The sequence below is a fragment of the Cyprinodon tularosa genome, unplaced genomic scaffold (assembly GCF_016077235.1).
Source record: "Cyprinodon tularosa strain WSP-4 unplaced genomic scaffold, ASM1607723v1 ctg52, whole genome shotgun sequence".
NCBI classification, from domain to species: Eukaryota; Metazoa; Chordata; class Actinopteri; order Cyprinodontiformes; family Cyprinodontidae; genus Cyprinodon; species Cyprinodon tularosa.
Window position 1 is genome coordinate 2320001 of NW_024039252.1, and position 12592 is coordinate 2332592.

Here is a 12592-nt window from a genome sequence, read left to right on the forward strand (position 1 = left end):
AAAATGTGAATACTGTATTTTATTGGATAGAGTTATATTGTATAGATTTTCAATCACAAATACAATTAAATAATATTCAGAAGTTGGTCGATCTGTTTATTGCTTTGTGTTGCACAATTCTTGAGTTTCCTTAGTTTTGGGCCATAATCTGTAAGAAAATACAACATAATTACACACATTATCTATAAAAAATTTCTGTCACACTTAAATGTAACCCAGAGACCATTCATACACATACCATTCATGTGATTTGGCCGAATTAAAACTAATTAAAAGCAAGATTAAATCAAAGTTCCCTTCCAGCGATGTGAAAGGATTCCTTCCCCATTTATCTCAAGCAGCAGATGGCAGACATTGCCATAAAGGTTTATCAGACAGTTATTAGGTTTTTAGGGACATTTAATTTGATTTGTCTGGGTTTTATAGCTTTTTCCCTTAATTTGTCTTGAAAACGCTGTATGTTTTACTTTATTTTGATTTTAATATTGAACAATTTGAAACGTAAGTGTGATAAAAAACGAAAGTCAAAACATTACTCAGGGGAAAAAATATTTTTTCATAACATGAGATTATAGAGTGGAATTTAGTTTAGGAATTGATTCCCTCACCTCGCTGATCCAGGGGATGAAAGAGGCAACCCTGGTAAAGACAGTGGGCTTTTTTGGGGTGTTACATCCACGACCATCAACAAAGCTTGTCACTCCTTCAAACATACCATCTGTTGTTGTGACCTTTACAGTTTAGAGGACCCCCAGAGTCCCCCTGCAAGTTTCAAGCTGACATTATTAAAGCTCTAAGTAGTCTGTGTGTCAAAAAAAAACTAAGTTCTCCGAATGTTTCTCACATGGCATGCAGATTTGCTTTCTCCTCCTGCACAGACCATTGTAGTCTTAGCAGAGCTACCCCACCAGTCGCTTTGGCTGCAGACGCTGTGATCCACCACAGGAAGCAGCGCCTGCTGCAGCCTGGTCGCCCGGGGACCTCCAGCTTTAAAGAAAAGGACATTGAGAAAAAGGTGTTCAACAAATACCTTATCAGAACCGTTTCATGTTTTCAATTCTTGTTAACGATGGATCTCACAGTAAAGACGACCCCAGCCTGTAATATAGCAAGGCTGGTTGTGGGTCAGGAGGGAGCCGTGCTCTGGCAGGCAGGCTGGCTGAACCTTGTCATTGAGATCAGCCTTCTTCTCCAGTTTGAGCAGAGCAATATCATTCCTACGGAGGGGAGCAATAACAATCATTAACTGGAGAATAGAGACTCTAAAACATGCCTTTAGCTGACTAAGCAGCAATTATACCAAAATTGTTAAAAAATATATATATATAAACATTTTGCATTTAAGATAAAAAAAAAAATCTTGTTTGTCCAACAATATTCTCTATGCAGCCTCCTCAAGTGGAAAAGTCTTAGTTTCACCTGGTTTGATTTCATGAAAAGTTAATCGATTAATCAAAGGAATAATCAACAGGTTTAACGATTTGCAAAATAATCGTTATTTGCAGCCCTATTGAGGATACCTTCACATCTTGTGTGTGAGTGGCAACATAATATTGCATGGTGCAGAAACAGCTGGTGCTGTTAGTGTGAGGAAATAATATTGTGCAGAAATATTGAAGCAACACCTTGAGACATCAGAACCTTAAAAAACTTGGACACAAACCAGTGTCCCATATGGAAAGTTCCTTAACCATACAACAAAATGGCCAAAGTTTGTATTTTGACATAACACAGCTCTGTCCAGTGGAACTGGCCAACATTCAACCAAAATATTGAAAAGCTTGTGTGGTTAGACCAAAGTCACTAAAGATTTATATAAAAACTCCTGAATTTGAAGAATGTTTGAACACAGATACTGGTTATTTGCCAAGCATTTAGCAAAACACTAGATATATTTGTGTTATACCACATGTCTTAAAATAAGAGTGGTTTAGTGATTTTTAATGTTGAATAGGGAATATATATATCCAATATATATAATATATATCCAAATATATATATACTGATATACAAAATATTGGATATCAGCTGTGAATAGTTGTCTTTCTATTGTAGTTTCTAAAGATACAGGCGGTAATATAAGGAGCAACAGTTTTCAGCGAATATTTTTCAGTTCAGTTAATAATCTCAACATTCACTATGCTTCGAAATTATTTGAGTGTCCCTGCCAGACTGCTGTACATGCTCTGTGATGATCCCTGCGCAATATTGATAAACAACTGAAAAACATATATTTTTTTTCAATCACTTCATTAAGGTTCTTGGATAAAATAATAAGTGTCCCTCCCAAATGCATTTTAACATACCCACAGGAGACACAGTTATCGTTCCATTTGGGATGGATGAACATTTTTGCCACCATGATGGACTGTTCAGGTCCCTCTTCTTTGTCCATATCATGTTCTGCAAGAACCACCCTGTACGTGTGGAATCTGGATGGAAAGCAAAACCTAGTTTATTCCTTAAAAAATATAAATAGAGAAATACCAACGGATTTTTTTCGGGATCTACTTAAAAATAATTATTATTTTGCCGCAGATTTTTAGACAGTTATTAATATAGATTATTATTAAAGCTATGACATTTTCAGTATTTCTTTCAGAATTAGACAGCATTTTTTTAGTGGCCAACAAGTTATTGCAAATGCTACAATAAACTCACGTTATACAGTGTGCAGCTGTCAAGACCCAGTCTGGAGCAACAAGGGTTCCTCCACAGGTGGGGTAAAAAGACTCCAATGAAACCTAATGGGTTAAAAAAATAAATAAATAAATAATCTAAATGTGTTACAAATGTTTTTTATTGAGATTTTGCTGCTCCTAGTTATATTTCAGAGGTGCAAAAGAACATTTTGACTTTCCATGAAACCACTATAACTCTAATAAAACCTTAAAAATGCCTGAACAGAGTATGGTTCTCTAATTGGGAACTAAAATTATCTTTAATTGATTAAATAAAGTAGCAATATGCCTTTGTACATAGGTTTTGAGTATGCCACTTTTTTTTATTTTATTTGCAATTACTAACCTGCCATGGCCAGCTGTAGGGATGAGCCTCTTCTCCATTTACCACTCGACTGCTACTGGACTGGAAACCGGGCACACCACAGCCAGATACTTATACAAAGCAAGAGAAAAAAATGAAGCAAAGAAGTGTAAAACTGTAGCCAAGAGGAGATTAAATCACATTTTGTTTGATTCAAGGCTAAGTGCCAGTTTTTTTCTTATTTTGCAGGTTTTTGGAAACAGAATTGTTACATCTTAACTTTAAACTTACCAGATGTGACAACCAGCAAGAAAACAAGTCCCTTAATCATCTTTTTCTTTTTTCTTAGGAAAGAAATGTGACTTATCAAGCGGCACTATTTATGGGAATGAGTCCAGACAAAAGCAAATAAAACCTGGGAATTTTCCCAGCATTCTGCAGGTGACGTTGCTGGCAAATTGTAAACACTATATGCAGCTCAACATACATAGTTTTTTCATAGTAAATATCACCAGTTTTGGGGTTTTCTTTAACCTTACAGTTGCCACAGTGTGACTATAGTGGCTGATATTTCCAACGTTTGCCAGGTCCTGTATTAAAATATATAAAACAATCCACTACATTTAATGTTAAAGCTACCCTTCAGGAACACAAATTGATATATTTAATGCTTTTTTTTTATTTGCAACAATTTCTAGGTCCTCTTCAGTAGTCGAACAAGCCGTTTATGTATACAGATGCAAAACAGGCAACAATTCTATATTATTAAAAGCTAAAAATAGTTAAAATAAGCAGATGATTTCATGTTTACTGATTGTGCAGGAGTGCAGGAATTTTTCAAGACACACAAGACAACATAAGATACAAAACAATTAAAGAACAAACAACTGCTAAAACACTATCAAAGATAATGTATTTTTTGTATTCATGATGTGCTATGTTAAAGACTCATAATGGCATAAAATGTACACAAATAAAAAATATATAGAACGAGATTTAAAGGCATTAGAAAATTAATGTAATTTGAAAATGAAACTGAAGTTGAACTTATAATGAAATACTTGAAATTGAACTCTATTAAAGCTACAGTGTGTAATAATTACAGGGATATACAGTCAGGAATGTAATATATTATACATAACTATGTTATTTATCATCTATGAGCTGAGCCACTTAACCTTAATATTTGTGTTGCCTTAGAATTCGTTATTTATAATTACATAGGAGCGGGTCTCGCAGCCATGGAGGCAGACATCTTTGCGCTATGGCAGCGCAGAGCCAACAAACTAGCGATTGCGAGATCGCCCATTACGCTCGAAAGTAACTACGGCAAGTTGAGAGAGATGAACTGAGACGGTACTGAACAATAGATGGCAGTATTATGCCTGAGAATACTATCTGTAAAATTATCTATGTAAACAAACCTCATCACTTGAGAAGGTAGGTGGGGTTTGTTGTTGCTTTTTGCTGTCTTGTTTGTTTTTGCAATCTGGGTGATGATTTTTTAGACATCACACTATGAGTTTGTCAGTGGGGAAAAAAATTTTTGATTAATTATTTCCAAGTATTTATGAGGCACTTTATCAAAAATGAAAGTTCACAGATTATGAAGGCTCACAAATTAGTTTAAAAAACTGATGCAGACAAACATAAACACGTTTCCCTCGTTTGCCGGAAACAATGTGTTTTTCAGCCAGACGAGGGCGCTCGACACAGTCTTTCGTCTTGCGTCACCCGCAGAAACAGAAGAAGAAGTGTTTTAAAGATGGCGCTACCCGGTGTTTTACTCGTGAGACTGAACGGGCTTTGCAAACTGTCCCAGTTTGTTCATGCTGGGAGAAAAACAGCCTTTAACTGTGGAGGAGAAATGCGATGGTATGGAACAAAGGCACAGAGGTTTCTCGAGCACAGCGCTCCCTGTTTCCACAGTAAACGAGGTGAGTTAAAATGCTGGCCAGCTCCTGTTAGCTAACAGTTGACAGCTGCAGTATTGCAGAACCTCAAGGACACTCAACTTTAAAAACGTGGTTAAAAAAAAACAAAAAAAAACTTGTTTAAATGTTGCGGATAATTTGTTTGAAAGTGTGTTTATTTGTGTAGAGTTGCCAACTTTTCACCGTGTCTTCAAATTGGTTTTAATTATTAGCTAAAGGTAATCTAAACCTTCAGAAAGAGTTTCCAGACCCCAAAAGCCTCCTAAACAACACTATATCCCGGTCGTTAGGAGTGAATGACCTTTCTCAGCTCATCCAGTACAGCTGTACAGAACATGATGGTCTCAAGGTCAGCTTATCCCTCCAGAACATACACTGCATCCATCTGTGCCTCTTAATGTATATGTTTGTTGATTGAAATGATTTTATTTTGTAATTGGGTTCCTACAGAAAGCAACTGTAACAATTCAGTGGCCCAGCAAGATTACAGCAGAGGGTTATGCATCCAGGAAGATTGATGCAGAGCGGTTTGCTGCTGCTGCAGCCTGTCTCAGACTCAGAGTAAGCTGTGCTACAGAATCACTGCTTTGCTCAAGTATTTATACATCATTGTGAAGGACATTGAGATGTTTTGGGTTATTTTTTTTTTTTTATGCCAGTTTGAAATTGAGGTTTGGGTTTTAATTTTTTGTCCTAAGGAATTGGGTGTGATCGGTCCGAACAATCAGCTCCCTAAAAGGAGAGCAGGTCGGGTGAGAGGAGGACTACATTCCCATCTCTATGACAATGAAGAGAACCACCGGACAACTAATGTTTCCGTCCCCAGAGGAGAGGAATTTTCCTCTCCTATGGAGGATGCTTCTGTTGTGTCTGAAGCCCTTTCTCTCTTTCCACAACCTAAATCTCTTCTGACCAGGGTGATCCAGGTGGCCACTTCAGCCAACAGAATCAGAGTATGTAGATTTCTTTATTTTTTTATGTTGACAGCTTATCGCTTATTTTATATCAATACCTGGATTAATTGTATCTGCAGGAGTTAATGCATTTCAGAACAGCAGGAGGGAAACTTAAAAAATGTGAGCTGACTCTGCTTTGGCCGGAGGAGATGACGTTCAGAGCGACGGCGAGCAGCCGAGTCATGGCAGAGAGGGGAGCTGCAGCGCTTGCCTGCATGAAGCTGAAGGTTATGAGGAGAAATTGTGAAACTAAAGTGTATACCTGCAAGTCAGAACTGTGTTAAAATATTTATGATTTTTGGTGCAGGAGCTTGAGCTTTTGGATAAAGACAATAACCCCCTCACTCATGCAAAGTACCACCGAGACAAAGTAAAGGAGGCTGGAGAGAGAGAGAGGCGTCCATTCCTTCTGGAGATTCCACAATATCTGGAGCAACACATCAGGGATTATCTAACACAGGTCAGTCTTCTTTCCATATGCCTGCTTGTTTGGTTTTATGTCTTTTTTTTTTATGCTAATCGTGTGAGAGGATTTTTGCTATTTGAAGGTTTTCATGCCCCCATCTTATCAAAATAAAACATTAAACTTCCCTATATGTGAGAGATTAAACTTTTTGATTTGGTTATTTATCATTAATATTTCCTCACAGTACCCGGTTGCCACAGAAATACAGAAGCTATGGGAGGAAGAGGAGTCGAGAGGACAACAGACAATGAATGAGGAGGAAGGAGAAGAGGTCTTCATAGCGGACGCCATCACTGGCAAGCCTTACAAGCCCCTGTCACAGCATCAGGCTCGGTGGCTCAGCTGCCACCTGCAGGAGGAATGGGAAAAGGCAAACCCTGGACTTAGTGTGGAGCTGCCTGTGGACGCCCACCAGCAGCGCGTGGTCTCGGCCGTGCGTTCCTCCAGGGTGGTTGTGATCGCCGGCGAGACTGGGTGTGGTAAGACCACCCGGATCCCACGCTTTCTGCTGGAAGAACAAGTGAGAAGGGGGGAGGGAGCAGAGTGCAACGTCCTGGTGACTCAGCCTCGTCGGATCAGTGCCGTGTCGGTAGCTCATCGAGTCGCTCATGAGATGGGTCCACATCTTAAACACCACATTGGATATCAGGTACTGTTACAACTTTAAGCCATTCAGAGGAAAAAATATTCATCATATTAAGTGTGTGTGTATATATATATATATATATATATATATATATATATATATTATATAATTTTATTTTTTTTTTTTCCTTTTTAAATTAGAAATTTGAAAACTACGTTTTCTCTTCATGCTTATCCTTCATAATTGTGCTTTTTTATGCTAAATATATATATAAAAAAACTTGTTTTTGAGTTGATAAAATACAAGTAAAGTTGACAGATGAAAATTCAATTCAGTGTAGAAAAAAAAATCAGAATGAAATGTTATAATGTTAATGCAAGAACTGCTCCTTTCATAGGTGAGACTTGAGAGCCGACCTCCTGAAAACAGCAGAGGGTCCATGCTCTTCCTCACAGTGGGTGTGCTGCTGAAGAAGCTGCAGTCAAACCCCACCCTGAAAGGAATCAGTCATGTTGTTGTGGACGAGGTCCACGAGAGGGATGTGAACACGGACCTGTTGCTGGCATTGCTGCGCTCCAGCTTAAACGAGAACCCTGACCTCCGGGTTGTGCTTATGAGCGCCACCGGGGACAACCAGAGGCTGGCAGAGTACTTTGGAGGCTGCCCTGTCATAAAGGTGCCAGGATTCATGCACCCAGTGAAGGACAGATACCTTGAGGATGTGATGAGGGAGATGGGACGCTCTGCTCAAATCCAGAGACGGGTGAATGCAAATGAGGTGAAACTTCAAACTTTTTAGATCTATTAGCCTTTTAACTAAATATTAACTATTCTATTTTTTTTTTTTTTTGCATAAGTGCATTAACAAGAATTAACTCAATTCTTGCTTTATTTTTTGCGTTAGCTAACACTAAAATCTACTTTGTGGGAGCAGTCCCAGATTAATGTGTAGAAATAAACCTGAGCGCTATACAATATCAGTCTTGTTGGTTTATACGTACCCTACTCGCAGTGTTTTCGCTTTTTTCTTCCATTTAATTTCTTGTTTCTTTATTATGTTTGGCTTCTTCTTTGAGGAGGGGTTGGAAGAGGCCTCCCCAGATCTTGACTTAGTAGCTGACGTCATTGAGCACATCGACAGACATGGAGAGCCAGGTAACTAATGTTCCCTAATGTAATAATTCTTGCTTTATCTAGTTATATTTCTAATATTGTTTCTATTAATGCTGCAGGTGCGGTGTTGTGTTTCCTACCTGGTTGGCAGGACATCAAAGGAGTTCAACAAAAACTGGAGGAAAAAACACGTTTTTTATCAGGCAATCACATGATTGTGCCATGTAAGAATAAATAGTTTTTAGACATTATTTGTTTTACCTTCAACTTTATGACATTTTTCTCATTTCCTCTCTGGTCTATTTCTAGTGCACTCAAGCTTATCAGTAGCTGACCAGCAACTAGTTTTCCAGAAGCCCAAAGCTGGTCAAAGGAAGATCGTGCTTACCACTAACATAGCTGAAACCTCCATTACAATAGATGATATAGTTCATGTGGTGGATACAGGAACTCACAAGGAGCAGAATTATGACCAGCGGACAAAGGTTTTTGATTTTAACTCTTTCATGTTAGAATCTGAGAGATGGCAAACTTATTTTTCTCTGTAGAACAAATCCATGTTGGTTTTCTGCTTTTAATTATTCTTATTTCCCAGGTTTCCTGTCTGGACACAGTGTGGATATCTCATTCTAATGTAACTCAAAGAAAAGGAAGGGCAGGACGTTGCCAACCGGGGCAGTCGTATCACCTGTTCCCAAGGAAACAGCTGGAAAGCATGACACTCTTTCCTGTTCCTGAAATCCTGCGTACACCTCTGGAAAGTTTAGTATTGCAGGCTAAAATCCACAGTCCAAACTGCAAGGTACTTTTATTTATTTATTTTTCTGCATACTTTTTTTTATTTTTTTTTATGGTTTTATGTGATTTAAAATATAAATGTGTTTAAACAGGCTGTAGACTTCCTATCTCAAGTCTTGGACAGTCCAGAGCCACAAGCTGTGAAAGATGCAGTCAAGAACCTCCAGGATATCGGTAAGGGACCTTGGATCCACGTCAATTGTTAAGTTCAAATTCAGTGGCTGCTTCCTCCGAAGGCCAAATTATTCGGTCAAAGTCATATCGCGGAGCCGAGGCCTGTTCGGGTTGTAAGACTCCTTGTTATAAATGCAGCCTCGCTAAAGTGCCCCCACCCCCCCTTTCAGTGTCAACCACATTGTATCTGTCCATTTGCTGCACATGTTCAGAAAATTCAGACAGCAGCAAACTATTTGAAAACAAACGGTTCAAAGAGCAGTGTTGCCAACTTGGCGCTTTTGTTGCTATATTGAGCGACTTTTCAGAACCCTCTAGCACTTGAATTTTTTTTAAAAGCGCCTAGTGCCAAATCTAGCAACTGTTTTCTGCTACTGGAGACTTTGGTGATATGATTCATGTAGCTATTATTTCATACAAATGAAAAATGGAGAACAGATAAGCAGATCAAGTCTACAGTGAAAAGGACTGTTATTTAATTTGGCTGTCGCCTTTTTGGAAACACGGGAAGGAGCAATTAGCTAAGTGAGCTCAGTGCTTGGAAAAAAACTTTTATTCCTTTTGAGACGGAATGAAAAGTCAGCTGAGTACAAAACATGCAGAGACAAGGGTCAAGAAGAAAGGGAAAAACCGTAGAACAAATGTATGTCTATTCTATTAAAATTTCTGTATCTGTATAATGTATCTGTTTTTATGTGTTGTCTTAATTAAGAGGGCCCCTGGCAGTCTTTGCCGAGGGCCTTAAATTGGGGGCTATACAGTGGCAGCATTCAAAGTGGTCCTTTCCATTCAAATGCCACCCGAATGGCTGCCCACTTCCCTCCAACTCCCATCGAAATTCCCTCCAACTACCAGCCACTGGAGATATTATTTTTTTACTCTGATTCCACCCTTTCACTGAATTACAGGGTCTGACCATGAGATTACGCTTCTCTTTAGATCTAAATGTCCACAAATAATGACGGAAAGAATATTCTAATACAAATATTGATGTTTAAAAAGGAATTGTAGGGAACAAGCCAAGGGCCCATCAAGGAAAGTGGGGAAATTTTTAATGGCTACTACTGTAGATATATTTGTGACGACTTTACAACAGTAGTGAAAAGTTTGGTATCCATTCTTTTCCTTCTTTGCGTGTCCACTGCCACGGTGTCTAGGCGACAGAGCGAACGAGCAGTGGAAGCTGGAGAAGGCTGGACCTGTTTGAATCCATAGCCAAAAACAGTCCAAGTAGCCCGGGTCCTTGGAGGATGCAGCCTCTGAAATCGAACACACCCCATATCTGATGTGAAGCCTCCATTTCAATCATTTAGAATCCTCTTTGTTGCATGTCATATATATATATATATATATATATATATATATATATCATCTTGGTTTGTCAGGAGTCCTAGACCGGACAGAAACCCTGACTCCTTTAGGAGAGCGTGTGGCCTGTATGTCATGTGACCCACGACTCGGCAAAGTCCTGGTTCTGAGTGCCCTGTTTAGATGTGTTCTGCCTATGTTGTCGGTGGCTGCATGTCTAACCAGAGACCCATTCCACAACAGCCTTCAAAACAGAGCACTTGTAAATAAGGTAAGGTCTATGGATTTATAGAAATGCTACATGAAGACTTAGTTCAACATTTGAATTGCAAAACATTTTTTATTTGTCTAGGTCAAAGATGACCTGTGCAGCTCCAGCTATAGTGACTATCTGGTGTTCAGCCGAGCGGTTCTGGGCTGGAGAAAAGTCCAACTCGAGGGAGACAGAGAAGACAGAGATGAATATTTGCAGAAATATGTTTTGTCTAAAGGCTCTCTCCGATTTATCAATGGTTTGTCTAATCCACACCTATTGAGGTTGGTGTTCTTCTGCATTTTTGAATGGAGTGTCCTTTTGCTAACACAGTTCCTGGTCTTGATTTATTCCATGGTAGGTCTTATCTCCCAGTTCAGCGACAACCTGCAGGAAGCAGAGCTGGTTTCTCGTGCTAGTGAGTGCCAGCGTCATACATCGCTCTACAATGAGCACAGCGGCCAGGATGAGCTGCTTAAGGCGGTACTGCTGGCTGGATTGTACCCCAACCTTATCCAGGTACACAACTTTTCAGTTATGTATTTATGTTTGAAACTTTATAACATCACATTGAGTGGTCAGTGTGGTTCAAAAAGTAACTTTTACATTTTGTTTTCCTAACTTTTACATTGTGCTAGTGCAAATATTTCTTAAAGGTATTATAAGGATGTCTTACCTCTGATCTTAATGAGCATTATTTGACAGAAGTATAACAAGTTTTTACCTAAACAAGATGAATATTATATGTTGGCCTAACCTTGTTTTACATGCTTTGTTTTTTTTAAAAGGTAAAGAAAGGTGTTATTACCAAAGGGGGGCGCTTTCGCCCCAATAATCTGGCTCTCCGCACAGTCAGTGGTCCGGTGCTGCTTCATCGCTCTTCAGTGAACAGGTTCGATCACGATCAGACCTTTCTCTGACAGCATGACACTGACTTGGATAATGTGTTATGTTCACTTTCTGTCTTGCCCACTGTTGCAGAGGAAAAGAGGATCTCCCCAGTCGTTGGCTGACCTTTTACAGTGCGGTCAAGTCTAACGGGAATGTTTTCATCAGGGACTCGTCTGTGGTTCACCCCCTTGCCCTGCTGCTGCTCACAGACTGTGACATTTCAGAGACAGGTACTCGGTTTGCAGAGATGGCAGCATTTGTAGCTGGCTGTCTGCAGAACATTTTCTGGAAAGTATTTTGATACATGAATGTAGGTTTTAAGGAAATTAATGTTTGATACATTAATATTTTCCAAAGTTACTTTGAATGCATCTTTGTTTCCTCAGGATGTAAAGTCTGCCTTCTTTTAACAATATGAAAGCTTTCTGTTGCAGTCTATGTTAAGAAGACTATTTATAGTTTATGGATTTATGGCTGCCAGGATTGTCAATCATAAATATAAAAAATGTTTGAGGTGCTTTTTCTTCCCGTTTTCCTGCCGTTTCAGTTAATAACAACAAGGTGGAAGTATCTTTTCCTGGCCGCTCTCTGGTCCGCTGCCAAGTGCCAATTGAGACATGGGAGCTACTCTGGGAGCTACGTACTTCCGTTCAGGCTATGCTGCACCGAAACTTCAACAATCCCAGCAACGCTATCATTTCTCAAGACGGACGCCTCATATCTTTACTTGTAGAGCTGCTCAACAACACGGAGTCGAATCCGTTTGTTGAGATTTCCTACACAGAAAGTGAGGTAGATTAAATAAATGATTTTCTGCATCTGAACTTTGACATATTCACATATTGAAGCATGTTTTTAAAAGCACTTTAAGATGATATTCCGAACAGGTTGAGAATGTTCTCGATTTGAAATCTTCAGTGGAGTTATGAAGCTGCTTCTTATTTATAGATTAACTCAATCACTAGATTATGTTTGAAAAATCCAGCAAACGGGTTTTTGAACTTTGTTTTTTCTAAATGTTTCATTGCTTTCTGAAAAGCAGAGATTGGTTTTACTCTAATGAGTAAAGACAGAGGTCATTCAAATAATTTTAAGTACTATGTTTATTAAAAACATGGCCATGAGTTT

The 12592-nt window shown here is 39.0% G+C and overlaps 2 protein-coding genes across 4 annotated transcripts; one reads left to right on the plus strand and one right to left on the minus strand.

Moving 5' to 3' along the window:
* Positions 1–4: 4 nt before the first annotated feature.
* Positions 5–3423, minus strand: LOC119795687 (chymotrypsin-like elastase family member 3B). Its single transcript, XM_038303805.1, is given in 9 exon segments — positions 5–148; positions 609–707; positions 709–762; positions 845–987; positions 1081–1217; positions 2307–2432; positions 2662–2744; positions 3028–3116; positions 3277–3423. Coding segments are annotated over 9 exon segments (789 nt in total). The 5' UTR covers positions 3317–3423; the 3' UTR covers positions 5–130.
* A 1214-nt stretch (positions 3424–4637) lies between these two features.
* dhx30 (DEAH (Asp-Glu-Ala-His) box helicase 30) lies at positions 4638–12430 on the plus strand. Of its 3 annotated transcripts, none has more exons than XM_038303751.1 (19): positions 4648–4922; positions 5132–5268; positions 5370–5480; positions 5618–5872; positions 5953–6102; positions 6183–6335; positions 6526–6990; positions 7325–7705; positions 8004–8082; positions 8160–8264; positions 8350–8525; positions 8636–8842; positions 8931–9012; positions 10398–10591; positions 10673–10832; positions 10935–11092; positions 11362–11465; positions 11555–11694; positions 12012–12430. In XM_038303751.1, the coding sequence occupies exons 1-19, from the start codon at positions 4751–4753 to the stop codon at positions 12263–12265; spliced, it is 3483 nt and encodes a 1160-aa protein (XP_038159679.1). In that variant the 5' UTR covers positions 4648–4750; the 3' UTR covers positions 12266–12430. The 3 variants fall into 3 exon arrangements, 2 of the variants coding, with proteins under 2 accessions (XP_038159679.1, XP_038159680.1); XM_038303752.1 differs by having other exon boundaries at positions 4653–4922; positions 8007–8082; XR_005282353.1 differs by lacking the exons at positions 11555–11694; positions 12012–12430 and having other exon boundaries at positions 4638–4922; positions 10673–10857.
* Positions 12431–12592: the final 162 nt, after the last annotated feature.

What these genes read in the sequence shown, in the direction of transcription:
- dhx30 (XM_038303751.1), top strand. Translation starts at nt 4,751, where the DNA reads ATGGCGCTACCCGGTGTTTTACTCGTGAGACTGAACGGGCTTTGCAAA. An exon ending in GACGGGTGAATGCAAATGAG is followed by an intron (nt 7,706 to 8,003) that starts GTGAAACTTCAA and finishes TTCTTCTTTGAG; the next exon opens with GAGGGGTTGGAAGAGGCCTC. An exon ending in CAATCACATGATTGTGCCAT is followed by an intron (nt 8,265 to 8,349) that starts GTAAGAATAAAT and finishes GTCTATTTCTAG; the next exon opens with TGCACTCAAGCTTATCAGTA.